The 18,506-nt window shown below is 35.0% G+C and overlaps 1 protein-coding gene across 1 annotated transcript in view; it reads left to right on the top strand.

The window, feature by feature from the left end:
• LOC149413528 (synaptotagmin-10-like) overlaps window positions 1–18,506 on the top strand; it is a 456,392-nt gene that overhangs the window by 238,556 nt on the left and 199,330 nt on the right. The window contains exons 6-7 of the mRNA XM_089644730.1: window positions 1,874–2,028; window positions 14,923–15,091. Of these exons, the coding sequence (XP_089500856.1) occupies window positions 1,874–2,028; window positions 14,923–15,091 (324 nt within the window). The remainder of the gene's footprint in view (window positions 1–1,873; window positions 2,029–14,922; window positions 15,092–18,506) is intronic.

The following is an 18,506-nucleotide window of genomic DNA, read 5'->3' as shown; positions in this document are numbered from 1 at the left end:
TATCACCGCGTTCAAGGTTATCATTTGTTTCACTGTTAGCCGATTTAGTTCCTTTTAACATCGTACTTACTGATGAATTTCTTTTTCGCATTGCTCTATTTTGGAGAATTCGCAACTTATTTTGTTCTCTGTTGTTGTATTAGAAAAGAAGCGTTAGTCATAGACAAAGTGTTCTCCAATAATAGAGTTGTATATAATAATTGTAGTTTTATAGTTCTTTGAAGATTTGGTAATAATATTTACACATTATTAGATACAAGGGTTTTATCGCTAAAACGACTTGAACTCAATATAAAAGAAATAGAAAATATAATAAATCTGGTGTAATGAGATCAATAGAATGGGAATGAAGTGAAATAACATCACATCTTCAATAGCTACTTTTGTAAAGTCAGTAGTGTGATGTAGTTTTCTGCGTAAATGGTATAATGTTCCTAGCAACCTTCGCTTCCTTTCTCTGTTAAACTCTTTCAAAATGGCAAGTCGAAAATTAAAATAAAGGAAACAGCTCAGTGCTTTGTGCGTTGTTCGTATGGACGAAACCATTAATAAATCCATTACTTTTCTGTGAATTGTATATGTACCATTAACAGCTTTCTATAATATCAGTGGTGAATCTAAATTATTTGGTTAGTTATGTCAAATACCAACCAAGTGAATAATATTGATAGTGTTATCTGCTTCGATTAGACGAGGCCATTCCCAAATTCTGAAAATCACGAACATTTGTTTTTCATCCATTGTCTAAATATTCATCCGTAAATTTGGTCGGCACGTCCTTGGTAATTTCCGTTAAATCATGTAGAATAGTTGTCGAGTTTCGAACCTTTATCATCCCAGCCTCGGAGCTTCACTTCCAGGAATTATTTGAAATAACACTCGGTGTTAATTATTAAAACGGTTGGGAAAATGATTTTGCCGTTTTAACCAGCTATTGTGTAACGCTAAAGTTGAGAACCAAAAATAAAGGACTTAACACATTCAAGGAGATTTGCAGGAAATATCGATGTTTCTAATGGCGGTAATAGTGATTAATTTTTGGGTTATTATGCCGCTTCCTCTATCTTTTGCCAACGTTTTGGACAGCGTTACAGTGTCGCTTAGTCTGTACTAAAAAAATAAGGATTAGATATATTTGACGGTCTCCGGGTAAGGCTCACGACTACAAATCCAGAGGTCGTGGTTTCAAATCCGAGTGATGTTTATTTAATTAATTTTAGTTTCATAGTTAATTAATTCAATGTTTATGACACGTTCCAGAGTGGAAGATACTCCAGTATCGCCTTAATAAAAGACAACTATTCAGATTTAAAAACATACTTAAAAACGGCTTTAGCAGTGTTTGGTGACCAGATCTATATGACTACATACTTCCCCACTTCCTCTTCCCGTCTCATTCCTCTTTCTGCTACCTTTAGCCCCACAACATACCATAATTGGGGATGCCATAGTATCACTTGCTCGAAACGGTTGGGAGCTGTTGGCACTCTTGTGCAGTATTCACATTTAAAAAAAACATTTCATTTGTATAAGGAACTAGGCAGATAGCCTTACATTACATTTAAAGTTCTGTAAACCCAGTTACATAAAATACGTAAGGGTAAACGTAACGTACGTTATAATATTCGCCTTCATTGATGGTGTTTATTAAATTATTTTATAAAATACACTTTTTGCAAGTTAGTCTTAAAATCTATGAACTTGAAGATTATAACTTACGTTACGTTTACCCTTAATTTCCATGACAAGTTCGCAGAACCGTAAGCAACTTCGCCATTCCGCTCAAATACCCCTTTTTATTACTCGCTCCGCCCATTTCCTTACCGCCCCCGCCCTTACACGTAATTAACCTACTTCCCTTTAATGAATTCAGGTCCTGGAAGCACGTGACCTGCCCATCAAGGACGTAACAGGGAGCAGCGACCCCTACATCAAGGCTTTCCTGCTCCCAGACAGGAAGAAGAAGTTCCAAACCAAAGTTCACAGGAAGAATCTCAACCCTGTCTTTAACGAAACTTTCATCTTCAGGTAAAAAAGTTTTTTTTTCTTGTTTATTTAATTCAAAGTTCTTGGTTCACATTCTTGGAATGACCTTCTTCTGTTTAACTTGATAACTGTGTAAAAATGAGTGATTCTTTCTTTAGTTGTTCCGTTAAGGTCCCGTAGTAAGTATTCAAAGATGGTTGGAATCGGGATGTAAGAAGAATGTAAGAGGAGCGCGTTTATATTAAAAAACGATAATAAACAAGCGAAAATGGTGAAAGTATAAACACTGTGCATTTTTTCACACCTATAACATATTAAATTACAGAACAAACGTGTTTTTAATAATTTTCGTAGCTACCTTTGTGATTTTTTTCCATCGACGGAATTTCATATAATTACCGTTTCGGCTTTACAAATGTACGTATATATAGATATTATCTTAAAAAATAACATTAATTTTTTTAGGAATATAAAGTGTGAAAAAGATAAATGTCATAAATCGGTATAAATTCGGAATGCGGGGGCTTAAATACTCGTCATACACGCTGAGGTTGGATTAAATGCTTTTTTTGGTGCTCAGAGTGGTAGGTACTCTTAGTATCGCCCTGGTTGTCGGAATGTCGGAATACGTGTTCTTGAAAATCCGATTATTTTCGCATTTCGTCATGATTTATAATCAAGCGACATAAATGCGACATAAGTGCACGCGCCTTTATAATGTATAATACTGCGACATAAATACGACAATATACGGATTTTCATGAACACGTGTTCCGACATTGTGATAGTATATTCGTAATTCACTAAAAGTTTATCAGGAAACCAGTTAATTCATTAGTTAGGCCTGCAATCCAGTTTTTAACCTTTAACTTTCAGGTCCATTTGTTGGACGTAAAAGAAACACTTATCTATTGTTTATCGATCTGCACAGATATACTGAGCTACAGCAACGCATGGTGGGATACAGCTAGAATTTTTTTTTGTATTGATTTATTCTAGTTTTTTGACCACTCGAGTAAGTTTCGACATATTATGCCGAGTTTGCAAAACGTCTTGAGTGATCGAACGCCATAATATGCCAGTTTTGACTGGCAAAATTCGCTCATTTACGATTTTTTTATATTATTTTTTAAACTCTAAAAATATAGTAAAAACAGTAATATATAGGTGAGTTCATTGGCCATATAGAACTATAATCAGTTTACATGTATCGCTATTAAAATTCAGAAGTATGATTTTTTAAATGAGGGTTGAAATTTCCAACACTAATACCAATCACTCAACTCATATTACAGTTATTGACGCGAGCACTTGAATGGTTATTAAAGCGATGCCATACGTAGTAATGCAAAATCATGTGTTTTTGGTTTGAAAATTTGGTCGCCTAGAAATTTTTCAGATGCTGTAATTAAATACTGCGAGTAGAATACATCTTGGACTTTGAAATAATCGAGTATTTTTTAGATAAGTCTTTTTATAAGCTCAGAAAAAAATTATGTTTAAAGCCTATGAAAACTACTTTAAAGTTCAAATCCTCCTACTTACGAACCTATTTTCGGTTATGATTTTATTTTATAATGTGGAAAATTAAGTTATTTATAAAATGATCGAAAAAAAATTTTTGCCTGAACATCCACAAAATAAAATAAAAGGCACTTTTTGGCTATGTTTTTTTCTTGCATAAATCAAAACAGGAGGATGGTGTTAAGCGGGAATTTAAACATTATCGCCATCTACGTAAGGGTTGTTATTGATAGCGGCTCAATTTAAAATATTCCACGACGTAGTGGATCGCCTTAAAGAATAAAGGATTTAACCCGCAGTGGCACTAAGATTAATTTATTTCACGACGCAAGAAGATTCATTATTTTGTTTAATTGTTTATCCTTCTGATTTAACTGAGACTCTTGTTTATGACCTAGTTACTTAAGCCTGGTAGTCAACATAAAAAACTAATAATAATACTGTCTTTAAGATACTTGAGTATTTTATTATGTAGATTAAGTTACGAATTACAAGAATTTCATTAATCATCCAATTCAAAATTAATCTGTTAAATTTCTGTTATTTATATGTTCACCCATCGTTTAAACTCGTTTAAAGTAAGCTTATTAATACTTAAGATTTCGTGCTACATGAAGCTCTGATAATTCTACAGCTGTTGCACAATGAGACCGATAAAATAGCTAACGATTACGCCTCCGATAATAACGTCGCGACGCTGTAACAGCGCGGAAAAACCAAATTATATACTGCGTTATTAAAGTTCACTCGTTATTCGTATGAACATCACTATATGTTCTTCGTCTGGTGCAGTCTCCCATCGTAGATTAGCTGTCATCACACTGCAGGTCTCAAATACAGGGTTTTCCAATAAGAGGTGTTATTTTGAACAGCCCGCTATATCGGTAGATGTTACTTTTGAAGCTATCATTTTTTGACATTTGACAAGTAAAAACTACGCCATTAATAAAAATGGTAAAAACAATACACGCTTCAACAATGCATTGAAGTTATTAAAATTCACTTGAGTGAATCAAATGCAAATCATCTTGAGTGATGAGGCCCATTTCCACCTCGGTGGCTTCGTCAACAAGCAAAATTGTCGCATCTGGGGCTCGTAAAACTCAAGAGTTATTGTTCAAGGCCTCTCTATCTTCAACGTGTGACTGTTTGGCGCGGTTTATGTCCATCGGAGTCATTAGACCATACTTTTTCTAAAATGATGCTGGAGCAACAGTTACGGTGAACGGATCGCTAGCGAGAGATGATTAATGATTTTTCATGGCCGGAATTGGATAGGGTATTTTTTTTTTGGCTAGATATGTAAAGCATTTAAGCATTAAAATGAATCATCAACATAAAAAAAGTTTTTATGTTGACGATTTTTAAAAAAAGAATCGCAAGTTGCGTCACAATACGAAGTATGTCAAAAAAATACAAATAAATAGTAGTATATCTGTGTGTAAGGATATAATGGCCAACCTTATGATACCAGAGATAGTCTCATTTTTAATGTCAGTGCCATACAATTTTTTCTTAAAAAAATGATAATTCCTTCATTTGTACACGCAATTGCTTCGTACGAAATTTTATTAATGATCAGCAGAATCCATTTCTAGCCAAAAAAAATACCCTTGAAAATTCAAGTCTCTATGTCTATGAAAGGTGATTTTCAGCCCACTGTGCGACGCCAGTGGCGGCGGCAGTTGGGCGTGTTGCATGTAGCCCTATGGCTAATAGCGTGTCGCTACATATATTATCATATATGTTTTATAAAATGTGTGGGATTTTATAAACTTCTCCACATTCTAGAATAAACTTGTTATTATTTCTGACCGTTCGGAATTTAATTTTTTGTTTTTGTTTATTTATTATTTTTATTTCTTGTTAGAACAATTCCGATGAGTTACTAAACTCATTTTAGGATGAGAGGAACTTACAATACATAGGTGGAAGTTAATAGGTACAAATTTAAATTGGTATTTTGATATCAACATTATAAGTTTCACATACAAAACAGTACAAAAATTGAAAAATATCATAATTATAATTTTCGCATACAAAGCAGTACACAAATAGAAAATGGGAGGTTAAGTTGACCAAACAAGAAGAAGAAAAAAAAGAAAAAGACAGGGATATACACATAAGCACAGAGCCAAGGTAGGAATTTAAAAGAAGGTACTTACCCACTAATACATTGGTAAAAATAGATTGGATTCTATTACAAATACAGGGGATAGAAAGGGAAAAGAGAAAAAACAGAGTACAAAACGACAAGAATTACCTACTTAATTTCGTTTTCAAAAAATATTCTTTTAAAGCCTTACTTTGAATTTTTTAACTATGCTGGCTGTTTTTATACATATCTGGAAGAGAGTTATTGAGTGTGTAGGCAATATAGTTAAGAGATTTTATTTTATTTTTATTTTTTTGTATTATTATTATAATTATTATTTTATTTTGTTTTCGTTTACTGTGTATGTATTATCTTAAATTATTTTTAATTTTACTTGATATATTCAATGTATAATATGGAGCTCTTGGGATTGCACCACTCTCCCCAAGATCTGGAATAAACAAGAAAAAAAACTATTGAACAGAATTGAACCGGAAGTACCCACTTACGCGGCACACCCGATTTAATTATAATATCATAAAACGAATTCACATTAAAAAATTGGCTAAAAATATAACTATAAAACAGAAATATAAATAATAATATCTTCAACATATAATGAAATCCTCTCTTTAATCGTAACGAAAACAAATATAAAATTTATTCATGTGTCTACTAAACCAAACTCCATAAAATTATTTATGTAATATATGTACTGTTTCATTTTGAAATACATAATGTTAGAATAATGAGGAAATCTATAATTATTGTTTTCTCGGTTAAGTAAATTGCGCATGCCTAAACCAACCATATTTCCTCAGTACTTCCACATGTCAGTACTTCCCCACCTTCCTCTCTTATCTCCTTCCCATTCCCACTACCTACAGCCTCACAACATACCCCAATTGGGGATGCCATGGTCTCACTGGCTCCAGACGGTTGCGAATAGTTAGAACTCTCTCGCGGTTTCACATAAAAAAATAAATTGTGAATATAATTACTATAACCTATATAACTACCCGTGTAACAAGCTCATTTGGGAAGATGACTCAGTAATCGCACGCTGTAATTACTTTACGCAAAATTTTAAAAACTTTTTACAATGCGTAAACTATCTTTAATATTACACGATTCATCTCGAAGATTGCTTCTTTCTTGGGACTTTACAGGGCGAAGTTTTGTCCTGTCACTAATAAATTATCATGTTCGTAATCTCTCAGCGTTGTTGGCCTGAATACAAATAGGTACTCCATTAAACCTTTGACAAATCCTGCCGTCAACATTAGCTTTATCCCATAGTCTTGTTTATACTCAGGATTAAAGTATCTGGGAGCAAATTGCGCGACAGCGTTTTACTTCCTTCGTCCTTCCTGTAAGAAATTTGTACCAGCTATGAAAGGAATTGACATTTTAGGGCCTTCCTGAAACGACTTAAACAGGTAGACACTACAATGCTTTATGGGTAGAAAATAGATTCGAATTTAACATCTTCTAGTTAAATAAGATTAAAAAAAATATTATTTTTTGTGCCCAGCTGTCCCAGAGACAAAAAAAAGAACAGAAGCAACTTGATTTTAGTTACATGGAGTCTGAGATTATGATGTCCCATTAAAGTTGATGATAGATTAACAATCCTCGCTCTCTGTCACCTACCTTGGTTATATTGGAACTAATTTAGTCCATTTTATTTACATGCAAATTATGTACGTAAATAAAATACATTTTATTATTGTATCTTATAAAATTGGAAAATAGGGACCTTACCATTTTGTCTAAATATTTCAAAAGTATCAATTTCAAAAAATGAAATCGTTTATTTAATTATTTGTCTAAACCTGGATCGAACCCAGGTCGATGATCGAGAATCGAGGCTCAGATCACTTCACTCCTGCAAAGAAGAATGCTTTTTTCTAATGATAGTTTATAAATTCATTCGAACAATTTAAAAAATATATTCTTCGTTGTTAACACCCGCTAAACCGCCAAAACAGTTTGAAATTTGGATAATTTTACAATAATAATTGAAACACCAAAGCACACATATAACGAGAAACCACAACATAGAAAATAGAGACCTACGAATATCGTTACAAGTTACTACAATACAAAGACATGAAATACACAGATAGACAGATATAACACAGGTCACATGTTGAAAGACATGTAACATACTAAAACACATTTCATATTTATACATAATATTACAAGTATAAAATCAATGGACACTCATGTATTTTGATTTATTAACCATTGAATTGAAAAACTAACAAGTTCGAACAACTGAAATAACTAACTAAAGTTGACCAGATAACTTTTATAATACAGGGTTTTCCAATAAGAGGTGTTATTTTGATATTCAATCGTAAAAGATCAATGGTTTCGTTGCTTGTGTGGCATGTAGCGCCATCTTGTTGAAATTAAACGTTGTCCAGATCAATACCATCCAATTCCGGCCATAGAAAATCATTAATCATCTCTCGATAGCGCAATCCATTCACCGTAACTGTTGCTTAAGCCTCATTTTCAAAACAGTAAGGTCCAATGACTCCGCCGGACCATAAACCGTACCAAACAGTCACACGGTGAGGATAGAAAGGCTTTTCAACAATAACTCTTGGGTTTTCCGAGCCCCAGATGCGACAATTTTGCTTGTGGACGAAGCCACCAAGGTGGAAATGGGCTTCATCACTCAAGATGATTTGCATTTGATTCCCTCAAGTGAATTTTAATAATTTCAATTCGTTGTTGAAGCGTGTATTGTTCCACTTTTATTAATGGCGTAGTTTTTACTTGTCAAATATTAAAAAATGACAGCTTCGAAAGTAACATCTACCGAAATAGCGGGCTATTCAAAATAACACCTCTTATTGGAAAACCCTGTACAACTCTGGGTAACACTTACATTATCTACTACTTTTATCGGTTCATGAACTCGAGCATTATTCATAATTCATCATTTTATTCAAACCCTTCTTCGTACTAATTTCTCCTCTGTTGTTTTACATTAATTTCAAAACACCGATACGCAATTTAAATTCATTACACAGGATAGATCAATCAACGTTTTGAAAATTCAGAAGCAGTCGTCGTATTGTTGAGAGCATCTGTATTATTATTTCGTAGCTCATATTTCATCCCGCCTCCCAAGACCTGCTTACACACATAATACAAATTTTCAAAGCGTTCGGATTTCAGACCCAGACTCCAATATCGATTGCTCGGAATCGTTATACCTTGTAAGGTCTTATTCAGATGTCTATGAAAAATTTTTTAGTATCAAAAAAAACAATATTTACAGATCCCTCCTGAGATATCAATACCTCCTTCTTCCAAAAAACCATTTTACGTCCTTGCGAATTCTTTACGGTTGGGCTGTATTATTTATCGTCGCTTTTACAGTGGAGTGACCTTTTCAACTGATAAGCTTTTCGTTTTGTCAAAAAAACCAGCTGAACACTTCAGGCTAATTTTTTCGCTTTTGGTTAAAGCTCATATGACCTCACAGGAATCGTTGTCTCCCTTACTGTTTTGGTGAGATATAAGCGGTGTCAACAGGAGAAAACAACACACTATTTCGACCGCAAGGTTCCAATCGGGATGTAAAAAAAACTTATGGGACTTTGTGAATTGTTTATTTTTATTTTTTAAATGAAACGTTATCGTTATCGTTAAATTGTAATTAAAGTGACTGTAATGTTTATAATACATTTGTCTAATGAAATACGCGCGTTTTTTAATACATTTGGTTCATTATCAGTAATTTAAGTTACAAAAACGTAAAGCGACCCATTTTACTTTTACTTTTTTATGTTTGCATTCAAAATTTTAACATTTAAAAATATATTTGTTAAACACTTATAATAAATCATTCATGATCTTTCAATAACAGTTTTTGGATACGTTCAGTAATATTCCATTTATTTGGATTTAATTGCAAAGCGGAAAAACTCCGACTGAGGAGTTAATTTTAGCAATGTTCTCAATTGTTTTTTAAACTGGGCGATTGTTTATGAAAGCCTTGTGATAGTGTGTGTCTTCGGGAGTGAGAAACTGTTATGATATTACCCTGGACCTAAAGATGTACAACTCTTTTTTTTTAATATTGCATTTCTTTAGCAATAAAAAACTTACGCAAATAAATCACGATTGTGTAATGAAACTGAAATGAGAAAAATTTCATCTCATTGGTTATAATTTTTTAAATAATACTGTATTTATAACCAAAGTTTGAAGATGGCCTTGAACAGCTATCAATAATATTAAAAACTAAAACACTGAAGGGTAAATTATAGGGAGTTTACATCTCCCGAAAATAATAACAACATTACTTTCACCCACAATTATGTGAGACTGGTATCACTGTAAACCTGCGCGCAATACCTCGCGCGGCAAATATTTAATTCTTTCTCCAGTGGTCTAGCCGCCGGTTTAGCCCTAAATCTCCTCTAACGTACGCGATCTGTTTTGTTCATAAAATTATTATAACGTGAGTTTTGTTAAAATAAAAACTAAATTGGAATTATCCGAATTCTTATTATTACACACCGAGAGTAATCACTTCACCTTGGATTCTGCGGATTGGAGAACCACAGAATCATTAAGCCAACAACCCATTTAAATTGGCGTAATCACAATCCTCCAAATTTGGTGACCCCGACGTGAATGAACACGCAACCTTCTGATATGGAGTCAGATCAGAGGCTGCGTGTTCAATCACGTCGTCACATAAGATAACAATTCTCCAAAACACTTAATAACATTATAAAATTTGGTTAACATTAAAAAAATAGGAAAGAAAAATACTTTTATGAATCAAACACAAAGACAATGAATAACGTATTAAATTTTCTAATAGGTTTTGTGTGGGTTTTTTGAGTAGGTGGGTACTGAAGACGGTACTGTAGCAACATTATGTAGAGCAAGCTGATGTAAACACTAAAAAAACACGTTTCTTTGTTAAATCATGTAATTTATACTTTGCCAAAGATGAAACTGTTCCAGGAATCTCTTTTTGCCATCGGTTTAAAAATAGGTGAGGAAAATCTTTAAAAATGCGTGCGTCATAACATTTGTATCTAACCTGTGTTTAATCTCTATTTAATAATGTAATCTTGTTCATGTTCATAAAATAAGCCCATTACGTAGTCCTACTAAATACTTTTTATCGTGGCAGTTTTGTTGAAATGCTTTCAAGGGATTTGATTTTTTTTTACTTAAAAGCTGTAAAACACAACCATTTTTTTTTTTTTTTTATTATTTATTAACCAATAAATTAACATACATTTTTTTGGTATAATCCACCTCACTAGGCTGAGCCTGTTCTGAGGTGGCGGGAGTTTGATTTAATTTTAGATAATGCGAATTTACATAGAATCAAAGATGTAGATAAAAAGATATACATAAAATATAAATAAAAAAGATATATAATAATTAGAAAGATAAGAATTTTAAAAAGAAAAAGAAAAACATAAGAAATAATGAAAATACATATAAATGAGTGAGAACAGAAGAGAAAAATTCAGGCGTGGAGTGCCACAATTTATGGTATTGTAGATGTTATCTGTCCGCAGTATACAATGCCTTTGTTGACTATCCATGTGTGGATTTTGTGTCTTATATTTACACTTGTTGCCAGGTCTTTAATATCTTTTTCCATTAAATTGAAAATTTTTGGGGCCAGATTATGAAAATGTCTTTGTCCATAGGTGGTATTTATCTTCGTTTTTCATTTGTTTAGTAATTTTCTTTGTAGGAGTTCTGCGTTAACACAAAAATTTTAAGCTAAAGCTGTCACTTCAATTATCAACTACGGAGCTTTAAAATTATAGAAATATCTGTCAACACTAGAACAAGTCGACTTTCTTGTAAAGTTTTTTATTTGTTAACATTTCTAGTCGCAATATAGTATGCGAATCAGTTTGTGGTAGACTGTAATCGATACTTGACTTCACTATTAGTATAGATAGTTAACATAATTGGGAAGGGATTTTGATATACCCCTGGTCTTCTGAATCACTGCACAAGTTGCCGTAGTAGATTCGATATTGAACGCACTAAAGTAACGTGTTCACTGTACCGGCAGACTGATCATGTGTTAATATAAAATTGAGGAAAACAAAAATAAATTCAGACACAAAATGGATTAAAGAACAAAAAAGACAATATTACCAAAATTTCATAACATGAAATAATAAAACCTACACCTAACACACAAAACCAATATAAAACACACATCACTCACAATCACAAATCATGAAATATAAATTTACCGATTTTTTCCTTTATTTCGTTTTATTTCTTTTTATTTTAATTAATGTTAATTTTAAATCTATATTTTTAATTTTATTTTAACAACAACTAATGAAACCTCCACACAGGAGGCCCTGGGAAAATGATTTCCTTCATGGCCTATGTCACCTTTGGGGATGTTATGTGGAGGGTCATTTTGAGGAGAGGAAGGAGTGATTTTTTTTTTATTGTGAAAAACAGTTCACATTTATAACTAATTACATTGCGGGCCCATTTCAACGGTTTTCCGTGGTCAGCTGTTTGTTTTCGGACTTCGGACCCTTCAAGATGTGCCCAGGAGATTGGTGAAGTCATCAAATCGGCGATGGATGGCTTCATAAAATCGACTACTAAAGAAACTGGTGTGGGCTCAAAGCCGTGGTTCAGTCGACAATGCTCCGAAGCAGTTCGACGAAAAAACGTGGCTTACCGAGCCTACAACACATCTCGAACGCCCGAAAGCAGATCAGCATACAACAAATCGGCAAAGGAATGCAAGAGAATCATTAATAGGTCAAAATTCGAACACGACCTGCAGATCAGCAAAAAGCTGACTGCCTGCCCGCATGGCAGCAGAGTATTCTGGTCGCTTGCGGGCTCAATAAGTCGAAATTTTTGCAAACCCAGTTTGCCAACTCTTATCAGACCTGACGGCTCACTAGCAAACACCGCCACCAAAAAGGCTAACCTATTAGGTAAAATGTTTGCTGAAAACTCGACCCTCGACGACGGAGGTGCTGTTCCGCCGTCGGTTCCTCACTGCGGCTTCTATATGAAAAAGCTGAGGATCCGGCATCGGGATGTACTCCACGTCATACGGGGGCTCGATGTTAACAAAACTAGTGGACCTGATGGAATACCTGCCCTGGTATTGCAGAGGTGTGCTGCGGAAATAGTTCCAGTTTTGACAAAGCTCTTCAAAATGTCCATGAAGTGTGGCACTGTGCCCTCTGGTTGGAAAAAAGCGGTCATTCACCCTATTCCCAAGAAAGGTGACCGCTCCAACCCGGCCAACTACCGCCCCATAGCGATCACATCAGTTCTGTCCAAAGTGATGGAACGTGTGATCAACGACAAACTGCTCACATACCTCGAGAAGAACAAAATTATCAACGACCGTCACGGATTCCGGCGGAACCGCTCGTGCGGTGATCTTCTCGCGTATGTGACGCATGTTTGGGGACGGTGCCTGGAACGTCACGGTGAGACCCAAACGGTCGCACTAGACATATCCAAGGCCTTTGACCGGGTCTGGAGGACCACCGAGGACTTGTCAACAAATTGCATTCTTACGGACTTCCCGCATCCCTGTGTACGTGGATTGCTGACTTTTTAAAGGATAGGTCGATTCAGGCGGTTGCTGACGATTTCACCTCTTCCTCGCACTCCATAAATGCTGGCGTCCCACAGGGATCGGTTCTGTCTCCGACTTTGTTTTTGTTGCACATCAATGACCTTTTGACATGTGCACCGATTCATTGTTACGCGGATGACAGTACAGTTCATGATAGTTTTTTGTTTGACAAGCCCCCAAAGGGAACACAAACTCCAACGGCTCGGAGTGCTTTGAAGCAGAGAATGGACGGTTATCTCGAGAGTATTTCCTCCTGGGGTATAAATAATCTCGTCGAATTTAACGTTTCAAAGACCCAATCCGGTCTGATTACGTCTAAAAGGGATACAAATGATAATCTAGTCTCCTTCAACGGAAGCAATCTTCCGAACAGGCCTTCCATTGATATGCTTGGTATAACTATAAGTGACCAGCTCAGGTACGGGGGCTCCATCGAAGCCAGAGTAAAGTTGGCCTCTCAGAAGCTGGGCGTACTGTACAGGGCCCGCAGATACTTTAATAATACACAACTGCTGACCCTGTACAAATCGCAAGTGCACCCTGCTGTCGAATTTGGCAGCCATCTCTGGTCCGGAGCCCCTAAATACCTAAAAAAAACCCTAGACTCTGTGCAAAAACAGGCGGTCCGTTTGATAGATTCCCCAATCTTAACAAATGGACTGCAATCTTTAGAGCACAGGCGTCAGGTAGGTATGCTGTCCTTGTTCTATCGGTATTACAATGGAAGATGCTCTGAGGAACTAGCGTCATTGATCCCTTCGGCACCGGTGCGTAGTCGGGATACACGCCAAACGCGCGCCCAACATTTGCACACAGTTGACACTTGTCACATGAGAACGAGTCGCTTCTACGATTCGTTCTTAAGTTCAACAGCTCGGCTGTGGAACGAACTGCCGGCCTCTGTGTTTCCTCCCTCCTACAACATGGGACTCTTCAAGACCCATGTTCACTCCTTCCTCTCCACAAAACGACCCTCCACACAGCATCCCCAAAGATGACATAGGCCCTGAGGGAAATTATTTTCTTCAGGGCCTCCTGTGTGGAGTTAATATAAAAAAAATTCCATTTGTAGTTAATAGATTAATTATATTAAAATTAATTATATAATATAATAGGTACATTTATAATGACAGGTGCTAAAGAATACTATTATTTCGCTCTTGAAGTGATTGAGATTCGATTGAAAAATGTCAATTTCGGAAGAAAGGTTGAATAGGTTGTAGGTTGTTGTTTAGTAGGTTGGTCCTGCCTCTTGGAAAAATAAACAGCCTATGTTGCCTCGCTCTGGTGAAGTTATCGGGCACATAAAGTGATAATTTTTTCAGAACATCAGGATTGCAAATCTGCCCGTTTAGCAGCTTGTGTGCTATTAATACCAATGCAATTTTTCTCCTAACGTCAAGACGATTTAATCTCAGCATTTCCGCGAGGAAATCCGAGGGATCCAACAAAGGGTAGTACCCAAACTCTCGCATGTACAGGTACCGCATGAACTAATATGGGTCTTGAAGAGACCGGTGGAACTGGCAGCTAAATACAACATTGGGAGCCCTTGCGATTTGTACAGGATCAGCAGTTCCGTACAGTACGCCCGCCTCAATTCCAATGAATGAAAAGGAAATACAAAACGTGATTTTATTATGATATCATAATCATTAAGCGTATGTTTTTTCAGCGTGCTCTATGAAGACCTCCGCTCCAGAACGCTACAGTTCTCAGTGTACGACTTCGACCGCTTCAGCCGCCACGACCTCATAGGCCACGTGTCACTCCGGGGCCTGTTGGAGAGCGCGGATCTACAGCAAGAGATCGAGTACACGATGAATATACTGTGTGCGCCGCAGGTGAGTCACTTAACCTATTAAATTACAAGATTATCCCCTGTTTAGACTGTTCTGTGGAGCTGTTACCATATTGTGTTTGTTATGGCTATACGAGGTTTAGTACGAGTAAGAAAAGTGGATTTCATTCGGCTGCCAGAAAAACTGCATAAAAACTAAAATATATTATATACGCACAGCGCCACTGATCACACTGCCACGCTTCGCAACGGATCACGTGACACGCGCTCCGTCACCTCTGTACGGCGCTGCTGGAACGAGACGGAATGTATATCAAGTGATGCTCTGAGATACCCAGTGGCGAAGCGTGATAAAAATATTTATTTTTAAAAATTTCACTGCTATGCAATTAGGGAACCAATAATAATAATAGAGTTGTGAGGCCTCTTTCACTGTGGGACTTGGTTTCGGTTTGGTTCGACTCTTTCCGCGACCCAATATTCTGCCCTCTTGTGGGGGCTGCGTGTAAACTCAACTTTCCTGTGGAATTCTTGTGATATCAGTCGGTAAATTTTTCGGGTTACGCATATGATTATTTATTTTTCACGGCCTCCGTAAAACAGTTGTATACAAGTAGATATATTACAGAGATTACAGGTGTAGAACACATAAAGGTTTGGTAAATTAACATTTGTTAAACATTTTAATGCGCAATAAATTTGTGGTTTCATATCCCAAATTAATAAAGATTTATGCCTAAGCATAAACCCAAAGGCTATTTCGAATAGAAACCTTCTGAATTATAGTATAATTATATTATTAAAGCTTCTAGAACATTCTTTACGGTTTGATTTGTATTATTATTTAAAACATTGAAGAGTTGAGCAACAGATTTCTTAGTATTATTATCATCGCTTTATTCAGGTTTTGTTGCCAAATTCGCAAAAATTCAGGTTCTCAGTAAATAAGGTCAAATTAATTCAATTTCTTTGTAAATATATCCTTCATTCCAGAGGCAAATTCTAAAGGTTTTTGGTGCCACCGTAATTCGATACAAAAAACCTTTTGAAAGAATTAGATAATGTTATTTTGATTACGGAAATTTTTTTGCCAGTTTGTTAGTTGGGAAATTTAGAATAACGAAATTTAATTTGACCCGGTAATACAATTAGGTACATAATTCAATGGGTAGAATTAATTTAAATTATTAAATAATTTTAGTTTTTTTTAATGAGAGATCATAACTTCAATCCTTCTTTAGAAGATGACAAATTACATTTTAAAATTATTACTCATTAGAATGAATTGAACATTTGCTACGTAATTCAACAAATCAATTATGTTATTCGGGAATGTATGAAACGAGGCGTACGTTCAGTATTTTCAGATATAATAGGTACCGGATTCCTTTTTCAGGATGCTTGTTTAAAAATGTTGAAGCTTTAAGGAGTCTGTCCACATAACCGAAGCATACCATGACCGTGCTATGAACGTATCAGGTTCAAAAAGAAACACGACACACCTATGCGTTGCAGTGGGGGTAGAGCATCTATATCCTATCATACTTGTCGTGACCTTGGCCATTTCGGCGTGCGCAAGTAAATATCATTTCATTTAAAATAATACACACAGAGTGAATAATGTGTAATTCGCTCGCCACTCCTAGATATGCTTAAGCCAAGTTTAATTATTACAAAACACAAAAATTCAAGTTAGTTAAATAATAATGCAGGACAAAGAATACACTGAGGCATGCAAATTATTAATTATGAAACGCCTTACTTTAAGAACGTTTAGTCAAATTAAACAAAACAATAATTGGGAAAACCTTCAACAACCATTTATAATTTCCGTTATATTACTCGGAAATCAATAATGGCATGGAAAATTAAAATAAAAATTTCATTATAAGCACCTATATGGAAATAATATGAATATATATGTCGTCTATAAGAGACCTTACCACAGTTTTATTAATTTTTTCAATGTTTTTTTTTTAATATTATACGCCCATTTGTGCTTTTACACAACACTGTGATAATATATGCATAATAATTCAGTGGAACATTAATAAAAAGTAAAATTTGCAAAGCTCAATTATTATTATTACTGAGGTAAGTTATTATAGCCTTCTTGTAACTATATTCCGTGCAGATGAGCACATCTACAATTTTTGCGAAAGTATTGCCAACTACATGCAATTAGGTACAAGCGAGTATCTAAATAACGCAGTAATGATATTATGATAGCAATTAAAAATAATTTTAAATCGAGTAGTTCTAGTTGGTGCGTTGAAGGTGATTACACTAAAATCAGGGCTGCCTATAATTAAATTAATAACTTTAAAAAATAATATATGCCTTTAGAAGACGACACAGCAGTCACGCTTAAAAATAATTACCCAGTGGAACTTTTTAATTGAATATGTAAAAGAAAAATTAAAAATAAGTTCTTCAAATTAAATTTGAAAACAATTTGATGTAACACAATAAAAGCTAGTGCGCGAGTATACCTGGGCGAGTGTACATTATTTTTAATTGTGTCCCAAAACAAAAAAATATTTCACTGCGCTTTTCTTGTTAGTGGCTTTAGCTATATGGGAACGTTAACTTAGTGCAACGACCCAGAAAGGCAAACAGCCGTGCTATTAATTGCCCAGTGTTCTGGAAGATATAGTTCGTCACCTGGTGTAGGTACCTATCCAGCTTACGGTGACAAAGGTCAGTGTACCTATTGCAAGACCTCCAACAATATTTTAGTAATAACACGTATTTTTCGATAAATTTTATCTTAACTCCTTTTCCTTGGAGCTCAACACATATGCCTCGATTTTGTGATATTTTGAACCTTTAAAATGCTTCTAGAATAATAAAATATATTTTGTTTAGAATACACTTGCAAATGTGTTTATTTTATCTGGCTAAAGGCTTGACCTGGTTTGGTGACCATATGTGAATAACCAGTTTTCACTTACGCTTAGAATGTATCTAATAGGTATATTTTAGGGTAAGTAGCTGTGGCGGTGGAAATAATCAATTTCATGTGCGTGAGAACTCTTATAAATAAACACCCGTACAAGAGTTTTTGGAGATCAAAATTTGTAGTTTAATGTGCAATACACACAAAAAATACGTTGAAATTATCATACAATGACAATTCCAAAACTCACAATTTAAATTATTGCATCTCAAACTGCACAACTTTAGAAACAGCAAACACAATCAAATATCTAGATTGGTAAAAATCTGAAATGGTAGGACCAATTATGTCAAGTTGTAAAAAAAATTTTAACTTAATATATATAGTTTTTAAAATCCGAAATTATTTGTCGATAAAAAACCTATGTTTTATTTACCACGCCTTAGTCTAATTAACTATACAATACGCTATCATTTTAATAATAATTAAAATCGTTTTTAAAAAAACCCAGCGACTACGCTTCAGATCGCTTATTCGTAGAAGTATCTACCTTCATTAC

Source organism: Hesperophylax consimilis, chromosome 21, assembly GCF_061612785.1.
Source record: "Hesperophylax consimilis isolate HC1 chromosome 21, BYU_Hcon_1.0, whole genome shotgun sequence".
NCBI lineage: Eukaryota > Metazoa > Arthropoda > Insecta > Trichoptera > Limnephilidae > Hesperophylax > Hesperophylax consimilis.
The sequence above is the reverse complement of the archived record's forward strand: the minus strand, read 5'-3'. Positions and strand labels throughout refer to the sequence as shown.